This window comes from Motacilla alba, chromosome 13, assembly GCF_015832195.1.
Source record: "Motacilla alba alba isolate MOTALB_02 chromosome 13, Motacilla_alba_V1.0_pri, whole genome shotgun sequence".
NCBI lineage: Eukaryota > Metazoa > Chordata > Aves > Passeriformes > Motacillidae > Motacilla > Motacilla alba.
Window position 1 is genome coordinate 16691918 of NC_052028.1, and position 21620 is coordinate 16713537.

The window sequence follows — 21620 nt, forward strand, 5'->3', positions numbered from 1 at the left end:
GTGCCCAGGTCTGATCCTTGGCACACCGGGGCTCGGTCCGGGTCGCAGTCCCGGAGCCCGGGGCCAGATCCGAGTCCCGGGGCACAGCAGCCGTGTTCCGAGCCAAACCCCGGGTCCCGGCCCCTTGTGCCCGGAGCCGAGTCCCGGGTCCCGGAGCTGAGTCCCGGGGTCCCGGAGCCAAGCCCAGGTCCCTGCCCCTTGAGCCCAGAGCCGAGGCCCGGGGTCCCGGAGCCGAGTCCCGGTTCCCGGAGCCAAGCCCGGGTCCCTGTCCCTTGTGCCCGGAGCCCAGTCCCCGGTTCCCGGAGCCCGTGTGAGGCGGCGGGCGGAGCACCCTGCGCCCGCCCTCATTCCCCGTGTCCGCCTTCCCCTCACGCCGCAGCCCCGGGCCGGCGCTCGCGGGGCCGTGTGGGAGCTGTAGTTCCGCGCTGAGGCGGGCGCATCGCCGCCGCCGCTCCGCCGCTCCTGCGGGGCCATGGCCGCCCGCTCCCTGCGGCGCCTCGGGGCCCTGCTGCCCGCGGCCGGCAAGGCCGGCACAGGCAGGTACGTGGGGCGGGCTGGGACCGGCCGGGCTGGGGGGACAGGGCCGGCCCGGACCCGCGGGGTGCTGGGGACAGACGTGGCAGCGCCGCGGGGCCGGGCCCGGGCAGCGCCGCGCCGGGGGCGGCAGCGGATCCACAGCCCCGGAGCCACGACCCTGGCCCGGATCTGGACCCCGATCCCGACCACAGCCAGACCCCGCCGCTCTCCATCATCCCCCGCCGCTCCCCATCCCACCCCCGAACCCCACGGTGCCGTTCTGCGCTCCCCAAAACGCCCTGGAGCAGAAATAACCCCCATAACCGAGCTCCTTTCCTAGAAAAGTGATTTTTTGGGGGGAAATTATTGTTCGTTTTTAAGGCAAAGCGTTTCCGCGCTCGGTAAGTCACGCTGGGAGGTGGTTTCCTGCCACTGTGGGTGGGTTCTGTGTCTCGCCCGGCTGAATCATCTATTCATTAATTTATTCATTAATTATTCAGGTTTAATGTGCTCCTCGGGTTTTGTTTCTGGTGGCGAGGCAGCACATGTGCTATCAGTGTGTTTTGGGTGGTCGCGGGAAGAGAATCCATTTAATTGTCTTAATATTTAGACAGGAACAATGTCCACTCATGCTCTTTTTACATCATGGGGTATGGCTTAGAAAAGAGAAATCCATAAAGGTGCTTTGGTTATTTGAGTGAAGTGTGGGCAGGTGAAAAGAAAAAAAGCGAAAATGCCTGTTTTGGGTTTTTGTTTGTTTGTTTGTTTGTTGGCTTTTTTGTTTGTCTTTTTTTTTTTTTTTTCTGGAAGAGAAACACCACTAAAAGACTATTTAAATGTCATATAATAAATCTGCAGCACATAGTAAAGGCAGCTGTGTTTGGGACTAAATGTAGATGCATGTCAAGAAATTCTTCCTCTTATGTGAATGCAAACTGCTTTGTCCCACTGAAAAATGTGCCGTGAGTCTTTCACCATCTTCGTGCCCCTCCTTTGGACAGTCTCTAAGAGCTTTAGGTCTTTCTCACTTGCTGGCACCCGAAACTGCCCCGGTTCTGGAGGCGAGGCCACCCCAGAGCGGGACAGTCCCCTCCTTGCCCTGCATTATCTCTGCAGTCCCTCCCTGCTGAAACAGCGCGAAGGAATTGGCAGTAATTACATTTCCTTCCAAAGCAGGCTCGGCAGAGCTGGAACCAGTGCAGATGTTCTTGTGTGCCTCAGCACTCCAGAGCTTTGTCATGCTGATTTGGGAGGAGGAGGGAGTGTTCCGGCAGGCTGGGAAGGACCCTTGGTTAGAGAGAGCCGAGTGTCCCTTCGGAATGGTCGGGTGCTCCAGAAGGAGGTGACGATCCCATTGTAGCCCTGACCAGAAACCCTCTCTCCTCACTGAAATATTAATCTTGAAGGACAATTGGCTTAAGCCATATGGCCGCAATCAGCTTCTCTGCTCTTTCTTATGTCTTTGGCTTTCTGTGACATCGCTTTGTAAATCTTTCTGTAACACCAGCTTGTGTAAGCCCCTTACACGCCCCGCGACATCCACGTGGCTGTCACTTCAGGATGCGTCGGCTTCCTCCCGTGGGATCCAGGCCTATTTTTAGGGTAGCTGTGACCAAACCAGCCTTTAGAAGATGGAGCCCACTCAGTGGACAGCCTGTAAATAGCTCCTGCCACTTGTTGGGGGGAATTCCTTTCATCCTGCAGCAAGGAGTAAATTGAGCGGCGTTTTCAACCCCGCATAACAGACCTGAAGAATTCCCTCTGGAGTCAGGCTGGGATTTCTTGGCCATAACTTTTCCGGGCAGCATGTGACTGCCAGGGCATGTCCCTGCACGGGGGAGCGCTCTGGGATTTGGGATTTGGGAACAGAGGCTGCACAGAGGAGTCCATGCAGGCAGCTCCCTGCTCCACGTAGGCAGCTGGGACCGGCTCCTCCATGCCCCTCTCCCACGCAGAACACACCCATCCCTGCCAGTAACCACCGGCAGAGAGAAAAACCTCCCCAGCTCTGGCATCTCGGGGGCAGAGGAGTTTACTGAGCTGCACAGCCTATTTTTAAAACACAGGAGTTTCAACTCTGAGGGGCCCAGCGATATTTCTCAGCTTCGTCTCGGGTTCTTTGGTTCATCTGTAGCATGGCTGATTTCCATCCCTGCAGCTCTTTGAAATGAAATGTGAGATGATAAAGGATAAAGCTTGTAGCTGCTGCTTCCCATGGACGTTTTTATGTGCCAAGAAAGCCTCAGATTTATTTTTGAAGGCTTGGTGAAGGGGTTCTGCTCTGTCCTCCCTCTAGTTTTACCTACTTTCTCTAACTTTGATAAAGTGCTGTTAATCAGTCATTAAAAGGAATGTGACAGGAATCTTAAAAATCATTCAGGATGAGGTCTTGTGCCCCAAACAGCAGCCAGGGGTGAAATGTTGGGGTTTTTTTCCTGTATTGGCATTCCTGGAACCCAGACAGTTCTTAAAGATTAGTCTGAGGAGCATCCTCCTCTAGAGCAAGTGTAAGGAGAGAAAGCACTTTGAGGTTTGTATTTGGCACATAATTTGTTGGTTTGACATACAGACGATGTTTTAAGTACCCACTTAATAAAAACTGCACATGCAAATGTCCTCCGGTGGGGAGAGGAAGTTTGTCATTAGTGCTGTGGGACATTTAGCACCCTGCTATTAAGGATTCAAGTGAGGAAACATCTGGGCTGTTGAACAGGGGTGGGAGGGGATGCCTGGTGGTCTTTGGGCAGATACAGATCTCTTGAGCTGGGCTTTGAGGCTTGAGCCAGCCTAAACCCTCAGGGACACCTCCTCCCTGCCCCACATCTCACATATTTGGCTTCTCTTTGGTACAGGGCACTTGCACTGATCTGATCTGCCAGCAGACCTATTCAGGGACACTGAGAGAAAAGTCCTCTCGTTTTATAGGGTTATTTTTCAGCTGGTTTAACTCCTTGAGATTGAATTCCGCTCAGCTCCAGTACTGGAATAAAGGGGGCAAAACAGCTGAACAGCACTGAGGCTTCATGATAGACCCAGGACAAACTCTGTGCACTTGTGTGACATTGAACCTGAGCATTGCAGCCTCGCTGAAGAGGAAGAATGCTTCATGGTGCAGGCCTGGTAATGTGAACTCAGCTGAATCGATCCTGGGGTCGAAATTAGAGTCTCTGTGCAGAGTGGAATTGTTCTGTAAAAGCACAGGGAGAGGAGCTGGTGCCAGCACAGGGATTTCTGGGCTCTGCTGCCTTTCACGGGCTAGATGTGCACTTAATGTATGGAAAACATTGCACAGAGGGGATATAAAACATTGCACCATGGGGGTGTTGAAAGCTTTGCTCAGAGGAAGAGCCCAGGTATTCCCAAAAAAGGAGAATACACCCTTCCTTGTTAGGTGTGTGCTGAAATGTTTCCTGGATGGAGCTGGTATGGAAGTAAATTCTCTTTTGTTCTGCAGATTCTTCCTGGTGTGAGGTGTGAGAGGGAGGTGGAGCTGAGGCTCACGCTGGCAGGAATGAGCCCTGTCTGGGTTGGTTTGTAAAAGCAAGTGTAGTAGGAGGGAGAGTGAAACACAGTCAGGAAATCACAGAGTTATTATGGGAAAGACCAGGGAGGTGGTGGAAGTGTCCAAGAATGACTGGATGTGGCACACAGGGCTCTGGGTGGGTGACAAGGTGGGGGTTGGGTACAGGTTGGATTTGGTGGTCTTGAAGGTGTTTTCCAAGCTCATTTATTCTGTGTTTCTGTGAAAATCTGACTCTTTTGAAGGTGTGCCAAAGAAGTGGAGCAAAGCCTCTGTGTGCCGTGTTAGTCTAAAATAAAAGAATTTAAAACCACCTCTTTGTGTTTCTTTGCTGATTGTCTGTGTTTTCTGAAGAGAACTAAAATTGTGTCTGTAATCCCATGTACCTCTTTTAAGAGAGCCTGCTTTTAGTAATGACACTAACCTTGAATTCTCATGGACCCTGAATTCCTCAGCTTTGTTTCTCTGTCCCTCGCTTGTATTTCAGAGGGTGCCCCTGTGCTTTCAGCACTGCAGCTCAGCAGAGGAGTACAGGAGATGAGTGTGGCCCAGAGGAGCCCAGCGAGGAGCCCAAGCACCCCCTCTCTGACTGTGCCTTGGAGCACAAAGCCATCAAATTGGAAGAGCAAGTCCGGGACTTAACTGTGAGTGTGCTGCATGCCTTTGCTTCAGTCCCCTTGGCTTGGTCTGCTTTTCAGCCCTGGATTTTTCCCTGAATGCTGTGACACACGCAGAGCTCCAGAGCAGCTGTGCCCTGAGTGTGAGAGGGTGAAATTCCACCCTGCCTTTCCCCAAAACACCATCTGTCAGCAGTGCCAGCAGCAGGGCGCTGACGGTGTGATCCTGGCAGGAAAAGCTGTGTGTTGGAGCTGCTCACTTCTTTCACAGCCTTGTGGCAGTAGCTTCGTGCTGATTAGTGTCACATGTTGGCATAAAGTCATGGAATATCCTGAGTTCCCATAGGATCATCCAGCCCAGCTCCTGGCCCTGGACAGTCCCCCCAAAATCCCAGCCTGGGATCCCTGGAGCGCTGTCCAAACCCTGCTGGAGCTCTGGCAGCCTTGGGCTGTGCCCATCCCTGGGGAGCCTGGGCAGTGCCAGCACCCTCGGGGGAAGAACCTTTCCCAAAATCCAGCCTGACCTCCCCTGGCCCAGCCCCAGCCCTTCCCTGCCCCAGAGATGGGAGCTGCCCCTCGGGAGGAGCTGCAGACCCCAAGGAGTCTCCCCTCAGCCTCTCCAGCTGCACAATCCCCGTGCCCTCAGCTGCTGCTCCATGGCCCCTCCAGACCCTTCCCCACCCTCGTGTCCCTCCTTTGGACACTCCTTAACAGCTTTCTGTCACACTGGATCCAGATTATCCAAGAAGGGGAGCCCTTTTAAGTGCCCGTGTGTGATGGAAATCAGGTTCTATATTGAAGAACACACGTGACTGAGGGAGGATTAAATACCACAGCACCGGGCTGCTCTGGGGATAATCACCCTGAGAATCCTGCACTGAGTGAGAAATCAGCTGTCACAGAGCTGCCTGCTGGAGAGAGGAGGATCTCAGCAGCAGCCTGACAGTGGCTGGTCACCTGAACTCAGCCATTCGGTGCCCAGAATATTTTTGGCCTTCCTTGGGTCTTGTGAAAGAGTTGCAGTTTTTGGTTAATCAGCAGAAGGACTTGTCTTTGTACGAAAACGTGCAGCCCAGCCCAAGCTGCTCTTTTTAAAGCATTTCTGAGGGGCTGCAGTGTCAGGAGAGGGTTTTACCTCCTGTGTCCCCTCTGGTTGCAGGAGCGATACCGGAGAGCTTTGGCCGATTCTGAGAACGTCCGCAGGAGAACGCAGAAGTTTGTGGAAGATGCCAAACTCTTTGGTAAGCAGAAGAGCTGTGTTTACTGCACTGGCCTGCCTGCCTGAGCAGAAAATGCTGATCAGCAGCTTTTCTGTCCCCCCGTCCTGCCCTCCCACGTTTATTTCAAAGCCTGCTGTGATGCTTGGCCTGGACTCTTGATATCTGGGCTTAATCACTATTTTTTCTCTGTGTCCAGCTGTGTCCTGTCCTATCAGGTTTACCCACAGAATCCCAGAATTGTGACTGTTTTTTTTTTTTTAAATAATCCCAGTGCAGCTGAGTTTAGTTCTGCTGACTTGGTTGAAAATGCAGGCTCTGCTGAGGATTGGCTCAGGCAGGGTGCATTTTATACTCAGCTGTGTCATCAGGTTGTGATCTCCTTTTCTGTATTAACAGCCTCCTGTGCTTCAGTTCAGTGGAGGTAGAGGCAGCCTGGGGCAGTAGTTGTCAATCTCTAGATTAGATGTTTAAAACTTCTAAAAGAAATATTTTAGCATCAGTGAAACGAGCTGGATTTGTAGCTTTGGCAGCAGAAGCAGGTGAAGGGGGAAGAAAGTGCTGCTCAGGCATTGCACTGTGCCAGAAGCATCTCTGAGAATGAAAACCTGTTTTTCTCCATAATGCATGGATCTCAGGAGGTTTGTTGTGAGTTAATTCTGGCAGCCTTGAAATTAGAGCTGCTGTATTTTCTTACTTTCCACCCATGGTGCTGTAAAATGGCTGCTGAGTTTGGAGATAATCAACAACAGGATGATTGATTTTGAGAGGGGGTTTTGAGCTTTTGGGATTTGATATGTAGCATGAAGAAAAAATAAGTTCTTTGTTAGAAATCGCTCACAGAGTGAGACTTGGAGATGTGTAGATAAGAGGAAAGTCTGAAAGGAGATCATAGCAAGATGGAATTAGTCTCTTTTCCCAATCGATGAGAGGTTAGACAAGAGGAAGCAGCCTCAAGTTGTGCCAGGGGAGGTTTAGATCGGATTTTAGGAGAAATTTCTTCACTGAGAGGGTTGCCAAGCACTGGCACAGGCTGCCCAGGGAAGAGGTGGGGACACCATCCCTGCAGGTGTTGGAAAGGCTGGGTGACATGGTTTAGTGGTGGCCTTGACACTGCTGCCTTGATGATCTTAAAGGTCTCGAGCAGCCTAAATGCCTCTGATTCCATGAAAGGAGTGGTGATTGCTGGGCTTCTGTCTGCTGCTTTTCTGCGTCTCCTTCCTCTCCCTTTGTTCACATGGACAGCTGCAGACAGCACCTGACTATTGCCTCATTCCTGTGTTTCCCTCATGTGTCATTCCAGTCAGGGAGTTATGACATTTACGTAACTGAGGGAGGCAGCTTTTCCTGGAATTTCTGCACCGTGCAAGAAAGCCCTGCTGGAAATGCAGCCAGTCTAAGCCTTTGGAATGACAAACCCTGCCTGGCTTTTCATGACCAACCCAAGGACCATGTTGGTCCAGTCCTCCCACAGTGGTTTTAAGCTATGAATAAATTGGGGATTTTGTTCTTGTGAATAGCCATGCATTGTTTTTGCTTCCCCCCATTGTGTTTGTTCCCTGTGGAATGGGCATTTGTGTGACAAAATTATGTCAGTGGGACTGGAGCAGGGGGTGTGGAGCAGAGTCCTGAATGACAAAAACCGCTTGGAGTGAGACATTAATGCTCTGCTTCATCAGGAACACCAAATATATGTATGGTCATGGTATGGATGTGCATTTCCTGCATGTACCTTGGTTTGGGAAGTCTTTGGATTACTCTTAATGCTGGAGCTTTGGTTCCAGCAATCAGAAGACACCTCCTGGTCTTGCTCAATTAACTTCAAATCAAAGAGCACCTTTAAAGGTGCCTCCAAACCACTGTCTGTCCTTGGTACTGGAGCTCTGGACGTTCTGTAAGCTGTCCTCCACTTCCTTCCTGCAGGCATCCAGAGTTTCTGCAGGGACCTGGTGGAGGTGGCAGACATCCTGGAGAAGACAGCCGAGAGCGCCGCGGGCCACGCGGAGGAGCCCAGCGACCCCAACCCCACCCTGAAGAAGATCTACGAGGGCCTCTCCCTCATCGAGGCCAAGCTGCAGAGCGTCTTTGCCAAGCACGGCCTGCAGAAGATGAACCCTGTCGGGGGCAGGTACGACCCCTACGACCACGAGATCATCTGCCACGTGCCGGCCGAGGGCATGCAGCCGGGCACGGTGGCGCTGGTCACGCAGGACGGCTACAAACTGCACGGCCGCACCATCAGGCACGCGCTGGTCGGCGTGGCCGTGGAGGCACAGGAGTGACGTGGCTCCGGCTGCTCCACCCGGGACCTTGCTGGGCTGGGGACGGTCACAGCTGAGTGTATTTACTTATTTATTGAGTTGGGTTTGTGTCGCGGGATGGCTTCGGGGTCGTTCGTTCTGAGGTACTCGTGTGTCTAATGGTCCTCCTTGGAGCCCTGGAGTCCTGGTGTTTGTCAGAAATTTGGGGCTCTGTAGCCTCCTTCTGTGCTTATTTCTCCGTGGTTTGTACGGGGAGGAGGGGAGATGTGGAGAGAAAGGGAAATTCTCTTCTTACCTCTCTCTTCCATCTCTGAGGGAGATTCCTGCAGTGGCCTCCAGGAAAGGAACTTCTCTGCCTCCACAGTGGGATTAAGGGACTGTAATAATACTGACCTACCTCACAGGGATGTGGTGAGGCTTTTCATGTGCAAAGCACTGGGAAAAGCCAGAGGGATGGGTATTATGATCACCTGGATTTGATGTCTTCCCTTGTCCCCAGACCCCTCAGGTGGGGTGAAGATGATCACTTGAAATAACATTTAGGGGCAGCTTTTTCTTACGTTGCTTCAGGAAAACAATCTGGAATTCATGGAATCTCTGTTGTACTAGAGTTGCATAGAGATGAGGGTTTAAAAAGAATTCACTTGTTAGGTCAGACTAATGTTGATATTCCTTCTCCAGGTAAAATTCCAGCTTGACTCTTTGTTCCCAAAGGTAAAACAGGGAACGGTGATTTGTGGTGGAGCCAGAAAACTGTCCTCACATCTCTTCATCTCCAACCCAAATGTGTGTTTTAGAGGAGAATAATTTCTCTTCCCTGGTGGGTATTTGTGCAGCTTTCAAGCATGATAAACTATGTGCTCCTTGTTGCAGCTGCTGGCAAAATGGAGCTGTGCCCTTAAGCAGGAAATCTGGACAGTTCTATTTTCTCAGCTCTCCGGTAGAGATCCTCAGATTACACCAACTTCCAATCCACATTCTGATTCTGCTTTCATTGATCCTAGTAAATATGAAACCTTTTGGGTTTTGATGCAAGGAGAAAAATCTTCTCTGCTCCAAAGTCTCAAGTGCCCTTGAACCAAATTTAGCAGCGGTGACAAGAAAGCAAGAGAAGCAGAAGGCTGAGGAAGTGAAAGCTGACCTCGAGCTGTCCTCCTGGTTGGAGGCATGTTGTTGTCACAGCACATATGTATTTCCCACTGGCCCTATTGCCTGGGAGTTCATTTATCTCAGCTGAAGGGATGCAGTCACTGAGGAGGATCAGAATTTAACCCTTTGCAGAGCAGCAAACAGTCAAATGACAGAAGAACAGTTAAGCCACAGAGCCAGCAATGGTTGGTTTTCAGCTTGTTTCTTACTGATTTGTTCATTCCTTCCTTTTTTCTTTCTGGAGTTGGTTCCATAACCTGACAAATGCACTTCCAAAAACGCTTTACTTTTAGAGTGGATGCCATCCCTGGTTTGGACGCAAATTTATTCTTCTCCCATTCCTTTGGAGTCTTCAGCTGAAAAACCCTTTTGTGGTGGACTTCAGGATTGTCACAGCCTTTAATACTGCCAGTCTTTCACTGGGGAGACCGTGTGCAGTTAGTGGGTTGGCACCCCAGAAATTTCAGGAGCCTGCACATTTCTAACCTGCTTCATGCCACCTTTTCCAGTGGCAGCTGTGGTGTGAGTCTGTAGTGGATCCTTGTTGGAGTGTGGGTTTCTGCCTCTGTGCAGTGCGTTCTGAGGGAGGTACTTGAGATTTCAGCCCTGAAACAGCACTTCTGGCAGCTTTAGCTCATGGGCAAACCTCTTGTTCAGTGTCTTGTACTATTACCATGTTTTTGGAAGTTTCAGAGGTAAACAGGACTTCCTATCCATTGTTTTGCTGAGCAGGTCACCAGGGTAAGCTGTTTCTCCAGAGAAGAATGGGTAAAACATGAAATGTGACACTACAAATCTGGCTGTTCTTCCTCAAAAGTGAGGAACCCATGTCCTGAGCTGGAACAGGGGGGTCTCTGCTACCTCTTCAGCCCCTGCTGTACCAGCTGAGTCTTGCAGTATGAGGGGAGAGCTGGAAGCCAACTGTGAAAGTGAAACTTCAGTTGTAAGGAGCCAAACAAGCACAGGCATTTTACACTACAGACAGTTTTCTGTCTCAGAGAGGCTGCAGCTGGGTGTGACCAGGAGTGATGGGATCCAAATCCTCTCTAAACTCACCCATGGAGCCGCTGGACTGTGAAAAAAATGTTACAGCCACTCAGTCCAACTTGGGTTTGCCAACTCTGCCTGTCTCCTCAGTCAGTATTCACCCACTTCTGCCTTAAGGAAATACCCTAAAATGCACTCCCGGCCTTCTGTGTGTACTGAGAGAGGATTTATCAGCTGGTCTGTCTGGGGTCTGCTCTCACTGAGGCACTGCAGGGTGGCTGCTGCAGGACTCGGAGGGATCCAGCTCCTCTGCAGTGTTTCCCATCCTCACAGAGGCCCTCTTTCATTTGGGACAAGTTCTTCTCCCAGTGAAACCTCCAAAACTTCTCCAGGATCCTGTCGGGTTTTATGATTCCTGTGAAACGGAGGCAGTGCTGAGAGACTTTCACAGATGTTACCAAAGAGATAAATCCTGTAGCTGTTGTTTGTCCCAGTTTCTGCTTCCTTTGAAAGGCGAAGTGAAAATGAAATAACCAAACCTGGGTTCCACCACAGAATCCAGATTTCCCAGGTAAAATTTGATTCTCTTGCCGTTCAAGCACACTTAATGATGTGGTTTTTTGTCCTGGATGAGATTGTGGAAGGGTGGGTTGAATTTCTCCTTGCTTCTTGCTGCTTTTCCTGCCCTGTTTCTGTAGCTCCTGCAGGGAGGGCACTGACCCACGACTGCTCCTCTGCAGTCACTTTATCCACTGACTGTTCAATAAAACACAGGAGTACATGAGCAGGGCAGGAAAAGCAGAGGAAGTGTCACGTACCTTTTAGTCATTTCCACACCTGGACAAGTCTCCAGTGGCACTGTCATGAGCATGGCTAGATCTGAACTCTGACCAGGAGCAGTGCAGAATAAAATGGATGTTGCTTTGTCAACCTGAACTTGCAGTGCTTCAGCAGCAGAGCTTCTGTTGGAAGAGCTGTGATCACTCAATAGCTCCTAGCAGTACCTTAATTAAAAAAAAAAAAAGTATTTAAGTTTTATATTGTGAATATTGTAGTATTTTTTTATTTTAAAACTCGAGGTGTTTTGGTATTATTTGCAAAGTCAAATGAACAAAGCGTTGCTAATGTCCAAAAATCCAAGGCCAATGAGGCGGGGGGAAACGTGTATATATTGTAATTTTTGTGTGTTTCTGTGCTCTTTGTTTACCCAAAGGTTCTGGCTGTATGAAAGACAGAGATGTGTGAGAGCAGTGCAAGAAATTGACAACAACATCTGAGTTGATGTTGGAAAGGTCTGATTTCCTTTGGATGTCCAGATACTGTCCATTTGCTAATAAAACAGAAGAATTGCAGTGACTTCTCTTGCGTTTTCCCTGCCCCAAGCTGCTCCTCGTTCCAGCTCCAGCCAGCTGGGGCTGCACATGGGAAGGATTCTCGCTGTTCCTGGTCCCATTGTCTGTGAAAAGGCCGCAGCAGCGTTTGGCTGAACATTTTATTAACCGTGCTTTAGGAGGACTCCCAGAAATGCACACACACACGGGGTTGGTGTCAGTGATTCCTGCACTGATAACCTGCCCAGGCGCTTCCACACCTTCTGCTCCTGATGATGAGAGAAGTGTTTTCTGCCTGGTTGGTTCAGCAGAGCTCTGCCAACAGCTGAAATCTGGATCTCTGGGTTTATCTTCGCTGGGCTCTGCCGCCTGTTTGGCCCGTGTGTGCTGTGCTGCAGCAGTCCGGGGGATTGTGCAGCGCTGCACTTAGGGGTGGGTTAATTTACAGGGTGCATTCTCACCGTGCTGCTCGCAGGCAGGATGCGATTTCAGGGATTTGTGGGAGAAAAGACGAGGCTTTCTCTGTGAGGGCGTGTTTGTAACAGATTTCATTCTCTGCAAAAATAGCTGGGCTAAATTCCTGCTCTTGCCGTGCCACTTGTGGGTGGGCCTTGTTCTCCCAGAGCTCTGGATGCCCCCGGGCACTTCTCCCTGCAATAAAAGCATTTGCAAAAGACCATTTACAGATAGCCTTTTTGAGGGTGAGATCAATATTCCCGTGCTAAAGATCCGCCAGCAAAGGCAGCCGTGCTGCAGGGCTGATGGCCCATTACAGGGCTTTTCCTCATGCTGCTGAAATGCACCGCAGCCCAGGAAATCCTGCTGCTGCCATTAGGCAGTTTCTGGCTCTGCTGGTTTTTCTCTGCAGCCGACAGTGAGAGTTGGGAGTTCTCAAACCACCACAGAAAAGCCTCAGAGCTTGGGGCAGAGCATTTTGCTTACGGCATGATAAAATATCCAAACTCTTGCAAGCAGGGAGGGGACTGGGAGCAGTGCTGACCTGCCTGGGAGCCCTGCTGCGTGCACAGCAGATTTCTTGTCGCCCACAGCCCTGGGGAAATCAGGCTGGTTAAGTAAGAGCTTGTTAAAACCTGAGATGTGCTGCGAAGATATTTGTGTGCTGTGTTTTGAGCTGCTTGGGATCATCATCTCCCCATCCCGGTGGGATCCTGCTCATTGTGGGGGAAGCTGAGCAAGGGTAATTTTTGTCTGTGCCCACCCCAAATATTCAGCCCTGAGGTTCAGGGTTGTACATGCTCCCCGTGCAGAAGGCCTGAAGTGGCTCCTGGCTGGGGAAAGGAAGGGGCCTGTGCTTGTGTTGTGTTTCCTGGAGACAAAGCGATGGATTCTCAAACAAAATTCTGTCCCTTGGTGAGGAGCCAGCCCTGGGCTGGAGCAGGCTCTGGGGCTGTAATTACATGTCCAACCTGTTCGAGAGTTTTTGCTCAGCCTTTGCTATCCTTTGTAATCCGAGTAGCAGCGGGCTCCCGTGGGATGCCCTTGGCACAAACCGCTCGCTGTCAGGCACCTTGTTTTGCCCAGGGCAGCGAGTCCGAGCGAAAGCTGGAAACGCCTTTGCTGCTGCATGAGGCAGGCAGGACCCAGCCTGCTCCGCTCCGCCGGGGCCCGAGCACTGCGAGCATCACCCGGTGCACACGGAGCTGATGGAAACGTGCTCTGCTCCACCAGGGCCCGAGCTCTGCGAGCATCACCCGGTGTGCCCGGAGCTGATGGAAACGTGCTCTGCTCCACCAGGGCCCGAGCTCTGCGAGCATCACCCGGTGTACACGGAGCTGATGGAAACGTGCTCTGCTCCACCAGGGCCCGAGTTCTGTGAGCATCACCCGGAGCTGACAGAAACGTGATCTGCTCTACCGGGGCCCGAGCTCTGCGAGCATCCCCCGGTGCACACGGAGCTGATGGAAACGCGCTCAGGCAGCACCGCGGCCCCGGCCCGGCGGCGGCAGGAGCGCGGTGCTGCCGGGGCAGCTCAGGCTGGGCCCTGGCAGTGGAACGCGTGTGAGCAGCGGAGGGCAGGGGGATGCCGGCAGGGCGTCCGTGTCCCCCGCGTCCCCTCCGCGCCACTCTCCGCCCTGCGGTGCGCGGGGCCGGTGCCGCCTCCCCCGGCCGTGCCGGGCCCGGGGCGGGGCGGGCGCGGGGGGCGCGGGGGCCGAGCCTGCGGGAGGGGCGGGCCGGGGCGGGCGCTGCCGGCCCCGCTCTCCGCGCCATGGCCCCGCCGCCCGCCGCGCTGCCGCTGCCGCTGCTGCCGGCCCTGGCCGCGCTGCTGGCCGCGCTCCCGGCCGCGCCCGCCGCCCGCGCCGCGCCGCGCTCCATCGGTACGCGGGGATGCCCTGGGCTCGGGTGGGCGTCCGGGAGCCCGCGGCGGGGCCGGCAGCTCCGGGCCGGCTTCCAGCCCCGCCGGGGCCGGCGCGGAGCGTTCCGCACCCTGCATCCCCATCCCCGCGCATCCCCGCGCTCGCAGGCGGCCGGGGCAGCGGCGGGACCCCCGGAATGACCCGGCCTCTGGCCGCTCTCGCCCGCAGCCGTGGTGGGCGCCGGGCTGGGGGGCTCGGCCGCCGCGTACTTCCTGCAGCAGCACTTCGGGCCGCAGGTGCAGCTGGACGTGTACGAGGCGGCGGGCGTGGGCGGGCGCCTGGCCACCGTCACGGTCAACAAGCAGCAGTATGAGAGCCGGGGAGCCTCCATCCACGCCCTCAGCCTCCACATGCAGGACTTCGTCAAGATCCTGGGTGAGACTGGCAGTTCCAGCGCTTGCACGGCCTCCCTCGCCGAGCTGTGGGTGTTGGGCACCCCCGGGCTCTGTGCTCGGGGTGGTGGGGAGGGTTTCTGCCCGTCCCCCTTGGCACCCAAGGAATGTGGTGATCCCCTTGCTGTCCCTGGAGAGAGAAGGGGACGGGGTGGTCACCATCAGGGGGTCTGGTGGCTTTAGTGTCGGGCGGTTGTTGACGAACTCCTACCAGTCTGTCCCAGTAGGCAGCAGCAGCTCCGTGAGACGCCCCAAGGTGATGTGGCTGGGAAGCCGTGCCTTGGGGTCTCTCGTTCCTGATGCTCCTCCAAGAGCATCTTTGCCCCTATCCCTGCTGGGACGTGTCCAGTGCTGGCCTTTCCCAGGAGCCAGGAGGGGCAGCCACGTGCTCCCTGTGCTCCCGCAGGCCTCAAGCACCGGCGCGAGGTGGCCGGGAAAAGCGCCATCTTCAGCGGGGAGCACTTCGTCCTGGAGGAGACCGACTGGTACCTGCTCAACCTCTTCCGCCTCTGGTGGCACTACGGCATCAGCTTCCTGCGCCTGCAGATGTGGGTGGAGGAGGTGATGGAGAAGTTCATGAGGTAGGAGAGCCCGTGGGGCTGGGGGGGTTTTCCTGGCACTGAGGTGTCACCAGGTGCCTCCTGCTCCTGTCCCCTCCAGGATCTACAAGTACCAGGCACACGGCTACGCCTTCTCCAGCCTGGAGGAGCTGCTGCGCTCGCTGGGGGGGGAGGCCTTTGTGAACATGACCCAGCGCTCGGTGGCCGAGTCCCTGCTGGAGGTGGGTGTCACCCAGCGCTTCGTGGACGACGTCATCGCCGCCGTCCTGCGCTCCAGCTACGGCCAGTCCGTGCTGGTGCCCGCCTTCGCAGGTGAAGCCACCTCCTCTCGCTGTGTGACGCTCCCCAGCGTCCCCTCTGCGGCCAGGCCGTGGAGCCACCCTCCTCTTCCTCTCTGCAGGGGCCATGTCGCTGGCGGGAGCGCAGGGCAGCACCTGGGCGGTGGAAGGAGGGAATAAGCTGGTGTGTTCGGGTCTGCTGAAGCTGACCAAAGCCAATGTCATCTCAGCCAGGGTGACGGGCATCTCCCTGCACAGCTCGGGTGAGCCTGGGCACAGGTGTGGCTCTGCGTGCACCTGGGTGGGAGGCTGGTGAGAAGGCTGTGGCTGGAGAGCATCCTGGTCCTGGTGAGGCATTTGGGAGAGGGCCTGAGGGTCTGTCCTTCTCCCTTTGTCTGATCCAGTGGGGACCCTGCAGCACCAGCCTCAGCCCTGAGGTTGCCCTCCCTCCCTCCTGAGGTCCATCAGGTTCTCCTGTGGCACCATCCACTACAGCAGAAAAATATCTGGGGCCTGGGATGTGGGCTGTGTTCCCCCAGTCCTCTTTGCCCTCACTAGGCTGGGCCTCTCTGGAAACATTTTATGTCTTCATGAAGCCTTTGTGCCAACCTAAGGCACCAGCAGCCCATCCATAACCGTCAGGTGCTGTGGTCCAGCACTGGTGTGTGCTGGAAAACCAGGGGATGGAGCTCAGGTTGGAAAGAAGAGGGTCAGGGCAGCACCACCCGGGCCTCAGGGCTGCTCCTGACTGTCCCCTGTCTCTCTTCAGAGGGGAGAGCCCTGTACCAGGTCCACTACGAGAGCGCCGAAGGCCAGGGCTCGGCTTTCTACGACCTGGTGGTGGTGACGACTCCGCTGCATCCCAGCAGGAGCAACTTCACCTTCGACAACTTCGACCCCCCCATCTCCGACTTCCCCGGCGCCTTCCAGCCCTCCGTCACCTCCGTGGTGCACGGCTACCTCAACTCCTCCTACTTCGGCTTCCCCGACCCCAAGCTGTTCCCTTTCACCAGCATCCTCACCACCGACACCCCCGAGCTCTTCTTCCACGCCATGGACAACATCTGCCCCGTCAACATCTCGGCGGCGTTCCGGCGCAAGCAGCCCCAGGAGGCCGCGGTGTGGCGCGTCCTGTCCCAGCAGCCGCTGGACAAGCCCCAGCTGAAGACCCTCTTCAGGTCCTACTACTCGGTGCAGGTGGCGGAGTGGCAGACGTACCCGCGCTACGACGCCGCCAGGGCGCTGCCGCCCATCGTGCTCCACGAGAGCCTCTTCTACCTCAGCGGCGTGGAGTGGGTGGCCAGCTCCATGGAGATGACGGCCGTGGCGGCCAAAAACGTGGCCCTGCTGGCCTACAACCGCTGGCATCAGGAGCTGGACAAGATCGACCAGAAGGACTTGATGCACAAGGTGAAGACGGAGCTGTGACGCCCATCAGGGGCGGTGGGCCTGGAGCTTTGGTGTGTGGTAGTCTGGGGAGTATTTATTGCCTTGGGGAGGCCGGGGGGGCTGGGGGACAAGGGACAGGCTGTCCCGGTGACTTGAAGGCTTTCAGGAATACAGTTCCTGCCCAGTGTTGCTGTGTCTGTGCCGTGTGCCTCAGTTTCCCTGTTCCCTCACCCCAGGCTCTGCTGAAAAGGAGCCTGTGCCTTCTCCTGAAAAAGAGTCACTGTGTTTGGGAGGGATCTTGGGGGGCTTTCAGGGGTGAGGCTGGCTGGCACTGGCAGCAGATGGGTCCCCTCCGAGCTTCCCAGCTCCCACCAGTCTGTCCTGCCTTCCTGGCTCTGCCCTTGGGAGCCTCACAGGGAGGGCTGGAGATCCCACGGCCTCTCCCATGCCTGGAGCCCAACCCTGCTGCTGTGCCCCAGGGATGCAGGGAGGGCTCTCACAGCTCCTGCCAGCTGCTCTGTGCTTCTGCGGGTGCCCAGGCTTGTGTTTGGGGGGCAGAAGAGCCTCAGTGGGAGAAGCTGGGCAGGACAGAGGGGCAGCGTTGAGGGGCCAAGGCAGGGCCAGCTCAGACCAGGGCCAGCAATGCGCTTTATTGAGACCTCAGAAGCTGCCCAAACCACCAGCAGCTCGCCCCGCTCTTTGGGCTGCCCAGCGTGGCACAGAGGAACCTGTGGGAGGGCTGGGAAGGACTGGGGAGGACTGGGAAGGACTGGGAAGGACTGGGGAGGACAGGAGGGCTGGGTGTTGCCAGAAGCTGTTGCAGCGATGGAACAAACAAAGGGAAGTGGGGACTTTAGGAAGGGAGGAGGCCTGATCCTGATCCTGATCATGGTCCTGGTCCTGATCCTGCCCAGCCAGAGGGACCATGGGCAGCTGGCTCCCTCTCTCCCCCAGCTGAGCTCCTCCGTGGAGGCTGGGGACAGTTGGCGTCTGGGACTGGGTGACTCCCAGGGGCTGTCTCTGCACTGGGTGTCCCCCGAGCAGCTGCTGGGGCTGAGGCTGAAGGAGCCTGCAGGGGAATTTTGAGGAGCTCTTGCACAGGGACCTCCCCTCCCGCTGATGCCCAGCCAGGTGGCCTCTCCCAAAGAGCTGGGCAAGCTGTGGAAGCGAGAGCAAGCTGGTTAGATGCCCAGCACTGGGGGAGCTGCAGGGCGTAGCTTTGCAGCCTCAGAAGATGCAGGTGCAGCCCACGGCGATGGTCTCCATCACCATCTGGTACTTCTTGTGGCACTTCTTGCCCGAGGGCCCGTGGCCCGGCCGGGCCGGGCAGAGCAGGCGGCGCACGGGCAGGCGGCTGTAGATGGGCACGCTGGCCATGCTGCGGTCCTCCTGCATGCTGAAGGGGTTGATGCAGCCGCTGCACAGGCACCGCGCCTCGGGGATGTCTGCTGGGATCCGTGTGGCGTCGTGGTTTATCCTGGAGGACAGGGAACGGGACGAGGCTGGAGAGATGGCGGTGGGGGCGGCGGGTGGCTGGGGGGAAGTGGGTTCTGCTTCACATCCTGCCACAGCCCCGAGCCACCTTGCCTGTCCCCAAAGTCCCTGCCCCAAGCTCACCTGTAGGCCCAGGGGGACAGGCTCCTCCGGTTGGACCTCCAGAGCCTCAGGTTCAGCTGGCACTTGGTGTCCCCCGGCTCGGAGCCGTTCCTCAGCTGGCGCACCATGTCCTGGATGCTGCGCTCGTACTCTGCCATGCTGGTGTAGGGCTCCTCCGGGGCCCAGGCCGGGGCAGGGGGGGCTGTTGGTGCCCGTGCCAGGCCCCTTCTCCTGCCCTTGGCTGCCTTGCTCTGGTCCTTGGCTTCGGGAACCAGGACCATGGCGAAGGTGAAGATGCAGAGGAGCAGCTGAGGAAGAAGGAGGATGAGGATGGTGAGCGGCTGCTTGGGCTGCAGGACTGGCATGGAAGGGGAGCTCTCCCTCCTCCCAGGAGTCACCAGGTGATGGCAGGACCACGCTGACTTTGAGGTGGCACCTTCAATGCCCAAAGGCCGTGCTGGCCTGCAGGTGAGAAACACCTGAGGGCAGTTTGCAGGGATGGTGGGCACAGGTCACGATGCCTGCCCCTCACCCTGCCTGCACCTAGCAATTTGTGCTGCCCCAAGTGCCCCTGCCTGTGCTGCCCGAGCTGTGCCCTGTCCCCTCCCTGCCCGCCCTGAGCCAGCTGCGTGCTGGGAGTGACCCAGCTCAGGCTGTACCTGGGCAGCCTCTGGTTTCAAAGGAGCCTCACAGAGATGAGACAGCCAAGAATGAGATCTTTATCCAAGCCCTCCTCTCCCTCCCTCTGTGCTCTGAGGACGGTGAGAGAGAAAAGATGCCTTTTTTCCTTCCCTTCTCCCTCCGGCCTCGCCGGGCCGAGCAGCCGTGTGCTGCCGCCCGCCCGGCAGGCTGCCCAGCAGGGAACAAAGTTGCTTTCTGTAATCCTGCTCGCCGCTATTCGTGTCCCTGCAGTGCCCAGGCAGCCCCACACCGTGCCCACCCGTGGGTGTGCAGCTCTCCGGGGCAGGGAGGCTCGGCCAGGGCTGCTCTCCCGGCCGGTGCCGGGCTGGCCGGGCTGGCTCGGCTCTGCTCTCCCGGGCTGCAGCATCCTCACCCTGCTGGGCACGGGGGCCATGGCCCTGGCAGCCACAGCGGGCACCTCCAAAGCAAACAACCCCAGGTAAACAAGCATGCAAATAATTCTGTTCGAGAGGGAAAACGAGGAGCAAGCCCTGAGCTGCCGGGGAGGCACCTACCAGGTTTGGAGCCCGCTCCATGGCCGCGGAGGGGAGCCGCCCGCCGTCCTGCGCTGTGGCCGGTCCCTGCGAGCCGGGCAGCTAAAAAGGGAAAGCCCCAGCCCCCGGCTGTGCCCTGCCAGAGGTGTGTCCGGTCCCCAAGGTGCCAGGGAGGCTCGGAGCAGACAGGGCAGGGGGCCAGCGTGGTCTGGGACTCGGCCACCCGTCACCGCCCCGGGCGCTGCTCTGCTGGCGCTGGCGACTGTGGTCAGTGGCGGGTCCCCTCTGGAGCAGGCAGCCCTGAGGGGCTCTCCTGGCAATAACATGCTCCGGGGAGGGTGTTTGGGCTCTGTTGGTGTCACCAACACGGTCACAGCCCTGGCAGGCTGGAGGGACACGGCTGCTGGGCTGGCGGAGCAGGGGCTGGCAGCAGGAACAGGGTGGCTGTGTCCCGTGCTGGCAGCAAGGTGAGCAGGTAACCTGGGGCTGAGGGCCCGCTGTCATCTGTGAGCCACCCCCAGCAGCAGCTCTGCTGTCCCCAGGAGCCCCCAGGAGCCCCCAGACCCTTCTGCCCAGCAGTGAGATGATGGCACCGATCACTCTCTGCTCCCTTGGCCTGTCTGTCCCCAAACCCTTCCCCTTGTGCTGTCCCCAGCTGCTGCCATGGGGACACAGCAGCTGTGCCCACATCTGGCCGTGGTTCTGCGGGGGGGTGGGTGTGCTGAGTGATGCCCTGGCTTTCCGGGGCCAGACACCGCGGTGCAGGGTGCTGCGGTGGGGGAAACTGAGGCACGGAGGTGCTGGCTGTAATTCCCCTTCCAGGGGACAGGGGCTGGCATTGCCCGCCCTGCTCTGTCGCTGTCCGTGCGGTCGAGAGCCACGCGATGGTGCTGTCCGCCACCCAACCGCTCCCAGTCCTTCCCGTCCTCCATCCCTCCTCCTCCTCTCCATCCCTCCGTGCCGCCCTCCGCCCTCCGTCCCTCCCTGCATCCCTCCGCCCTCCGTCCCGCCCTCCATCCCGCCCTCCATCCCTCCCTGCATCCCTCCCTCCATCCCTCCGCCTTCCATCCCGCCCTCCATCCCGCCCTCCATCCCTCCGCCCTCCATCCCTCCGCCCCTCCATCCCGCCCTCCATCCCTCCCTGCGTCCCTCCTTCTCTCCATCCCTCCCTGCATCCCTCCTTCTCTCCATCCCTCCCTGCATCCCTCCTTCTCTCCATCCCTCCTTCTCTCCATCTCTCCCTGCATCCCTCCCTGCATCCCTCCTTCTCTCCATCCCTCTCTCCATCCCTCCTCCATCCCTCCCTGCATCCCTCCTTCTCTCCATCCCTCTCTCCATCCCTCCTTCTCTCCATCCCTCTCTCCATCCCTCCCTGCATCCCTCCCTGCATCCCTCCTTCTCTCCATCCCTCCCTGCATCCCTCCGCCCCCCGTGCCTCCCCGCTGCTCCCCGCGCTCCCGGGCCGCAGGCTGTGCCCCGCTCCTTCGGACGTTTCCCTCCTGCTCCCGCTCTCTGCGCATCCCCGGGGATCTGAAGGCCCTTGAGCTTTGTAGGGCAGAGGGAAATTTCCACCTCCTCTTCCCAGCCCGTGAACTGTGCCTCTAGGAAAGCCCATAAACCGGGGAAAGGTCTCTGCACCCCCAGCTCTCGCTGTCCCCCGTCCTCCTGCCGGCCCTGGGATGCAGCAGGGAACAGCCTGGCCTCTCCCCAGCCCCAGCCCACCGGGGACAGCCCAGCACAGCGCTTCGAGGCTCTGCTGTCCCCTTGGCTGTGACCCGAGCACGGAGTGTCCCTTTTGTCACCACAGGACCTGCCGGAGGAGCCCCGCAACCACCTGCCCGTGCTTCAGGTGTACGGCAGCGCCCGGCCTTTGGCCACCAGCATTTTTTGGGGTGCAGAGCCAAGCCCTGCCTGCGCGGAGCCACTTCAGCCCTGCTGCGGCAGCCCCGGCCGGGCCGGTGGCAGCCCCGGGCGCCTGCGTGCGCTGCGTTGTGTCAGCGCTCGGCAATGCTGTTTACACATGAGAGAGGCGCAGAGGCATCTGTGCCGGCAGCCAATTACCCAGTTTTGATCTTTTTTGGTGAAAAGGAAACCAGGCCTTTTCAGACATGGCCAAATTTGATAAGCTGGGGGAGGCGGGGGCGGGCGAGGGAGGCTTTTCCCCACCGGCCTCACCCCAGGGAAGGGGCTGGGATGGGGAGGCTGGGTCACGGCCAGCTCTGCCTCCAGGCTGGGGTGGGAGGGCTGGGGGGCTCCG

At 57.1% G+C, this 21620-nt stretch overlaps 3 protein-coding genes across 3 annotated transcripts; 2 read left to right on the forward strand and 1 right to left on the reverse strand.

Annotated features, from left to right (window-relative positions):
* The first annotated feature begins 378 nt into the window (after nucleotides 1-378).
* GRPEL2 (GrpE like 2, mitochondrial) lies at nucleotides 379-11623 on the forward strand. Its single transcript, XM_038150447.1, has 4 exons — nucleotides 379-540; nucleotides 4524-4680; nucleotides 5813-5894; nucleotides 7794-11623. The coding sequence occupies exons 1-4, from the start codon at nucleotides 473-475 to the stop codon at nucleotides 8150-8152; spliced, it is 666 nt and encodes a 221-aa protein (XP_038006375.1). The 5' UTR covers nucleotides 379-472; the 3' UTR covers nucleotides 8153-11623.
* Nucleotides 11624-13825: 2202 nt separating this feature from the next.
* Nucleotides 13826-16779, forward strand: PCYOX1L (prenylcysteine oxidase 1 like). Its single transcript, XM_038150083.1, has 6 exons — nucleotides 13826-13934; nucleotides 14142-14348; nucleotides 14772-14946; nucleotides 15026-15237; nucleotides 15326-15466; nucleotides 15973-16779. Exons 1-6 carry the CDS (start codon nucleotides 13826-13828, stop codon nucleotides 16629-16631), a joined length of 1503 nt encoding a protein of 500 aa, XP_038006011.1. The 3' UTR covers nucleotides 16632-16779.
* Nucleotides 16780-17588: 809 nt separating this feature from the next.
* Nucleotides 17589-19405, reverse strand: IL17B (interleukin 17B). The gene is made up of 3 exons (XM_038150392.1): nucleotides 19385-19405; nucleotides 18210-18496; nucleotides 17589-18069 (listed from the first exon to the last, which is right to left on the reverse strand). The coding sequence occupies exons 1-3, from the start codon at nucleotides 19403-19405 to the stop codon at nucleotides 17820-17822; spliced, it is 558 nt and encodes a 185-aa protein (XP_038006320.1). The 3' UTR covers nucleotides 17589-17819.
* Between the last annotated feature and the right edge of the window lie 2215 nt (nucleotides 19406-21620).